The sequence below is a fragment of the Octopus bimaculoides genome, chromosome 30 (assembly GCF_001194135.2).
Source record: "Octopus bimaculoides isolate UCB-OBI-ISO-001 chromosome 30, ASM119413v2, whole genome shotgun sequence".
NCBI lineage: Eukaryota > Metazoa > Mollusca > Cephalopoda > Octopoda > Octopodidae > Octopus > Octopus bimaculoides.
In genome coordinates this window covers 4,588,549-4,589,681 of record NC_069010.1, presented here as the reverse complement: position 1 = coordinate 4,589,681, position 1,133 = coordinate 4,588,549, and the positions used below count along the sequence as shown (strand labels likewise).

Sequence of the window (1,133 nt, the reverse complement as noted above, 5' to 3'; positions counted from 1 at the left end):
AGTATGCAATTATAACATGCGTTTTCTCCATTCCTAAAATTTTTAAATATACTCAAATACCCAAAATTTCAAGGAGTTCCTGCCTTAAAAACAGGAACTAAACCACAGTTATTTTGTGTTCTTTGCTACATTGGTTTCTATTAACCCATTTATTCTATCCGAAGAATTTTTATTCATTAAGATAGAAGAAATACATATAATCATATATATATATATATATATCATTTTTTTTAGGAATGGTGATACTGATAGTATAGCTATGAATGATGAAATAATAGCATGTAATTATTAGGTTAGAGAGAGAGAGAGATACACGCACATGCTTTTATATAAGAATTTTTTTTTTATTTTTAATATTTCTTTCTCTCTGTTGCAGCCAAGTCGTTGGGCATTAGTGTGTTGTCTATGCAAGGAGCGCGTTGGAGCATGCATTCAGTGCTCGGTGAAAACCTGCAAGACAGCCTTCCATGTTACATGTGCTTTCAACAACAACCTGGAGATGCGAACGATACTGGATGAATCTGATGTGGAGAGTGGAGTAAAATTAAAGGTATGTACAACTGGACATATTCCTTTCTCTTCTCTTGTTGCATTACCAGCTAATCTCTGTCCCTCTCCGAGCTTATTAACCTGTATAAGTTAGTTTCAATGGTAGACATCCTCTACATATTGTAGGGTAAGTGTAAGAGGCCAGATCTTGACAGTTTGGGCCAAATACGACTAGTTTAATTGCTAATGGGTTAATTATATTTCTGCTAGATCAAGACTTAACCTGGTGTACACAACAAGAAAGACAACATTAGATAATGTAGTTCAAAGTACACTATGTGTGGAGGTGCAATGGCCCAGTGGTTAGGGCAGCGGACTCGCGGTCATAGGATCGCGGTTTCGATTCCCAGACCGGGCGTTGTGGGTGTTTATTGAGCGAAAACACTTAAAGCTCCACGAGGCTCCGGCAGGGGTATGGTGGCGAACCCTGCTGTACTCTTCCACCACAGCTTTCTCTCACTCTTACTTCCTGTTTCTGTTGTGCCTGTAATTCAAAGGGCCAGCCTTGTCACACTGTGTCACGCTGAATATCCCCCGAGAACTACGTTAAGGGTACACGTGTTTGTGGAGTGCTCTGCCACTTG

At 39.5% G+C, this 1,133-nt stretch overlaps 1 protein-coding gene across 1 annotated transcript in view; it reads left to right on the top strand.

The window, feature by feature from the left end:
• Window positions 1–1,133, top strand: part of LOC106884180 (protein Jade-3) — a 15,230-nt gene that overhangs the window by 8,462 nt on the left and 5,635 nt on the right. The window contains exon 6 of the mRNA XM_052978089.1: window positions 377–638. Coding sequence (XP_052834049.1) covers window positions 377–638 — 262 coding nt within the window. The remainder of the gene's footprint in view (window positions 1–376; window positions 639–1,133) is intronic.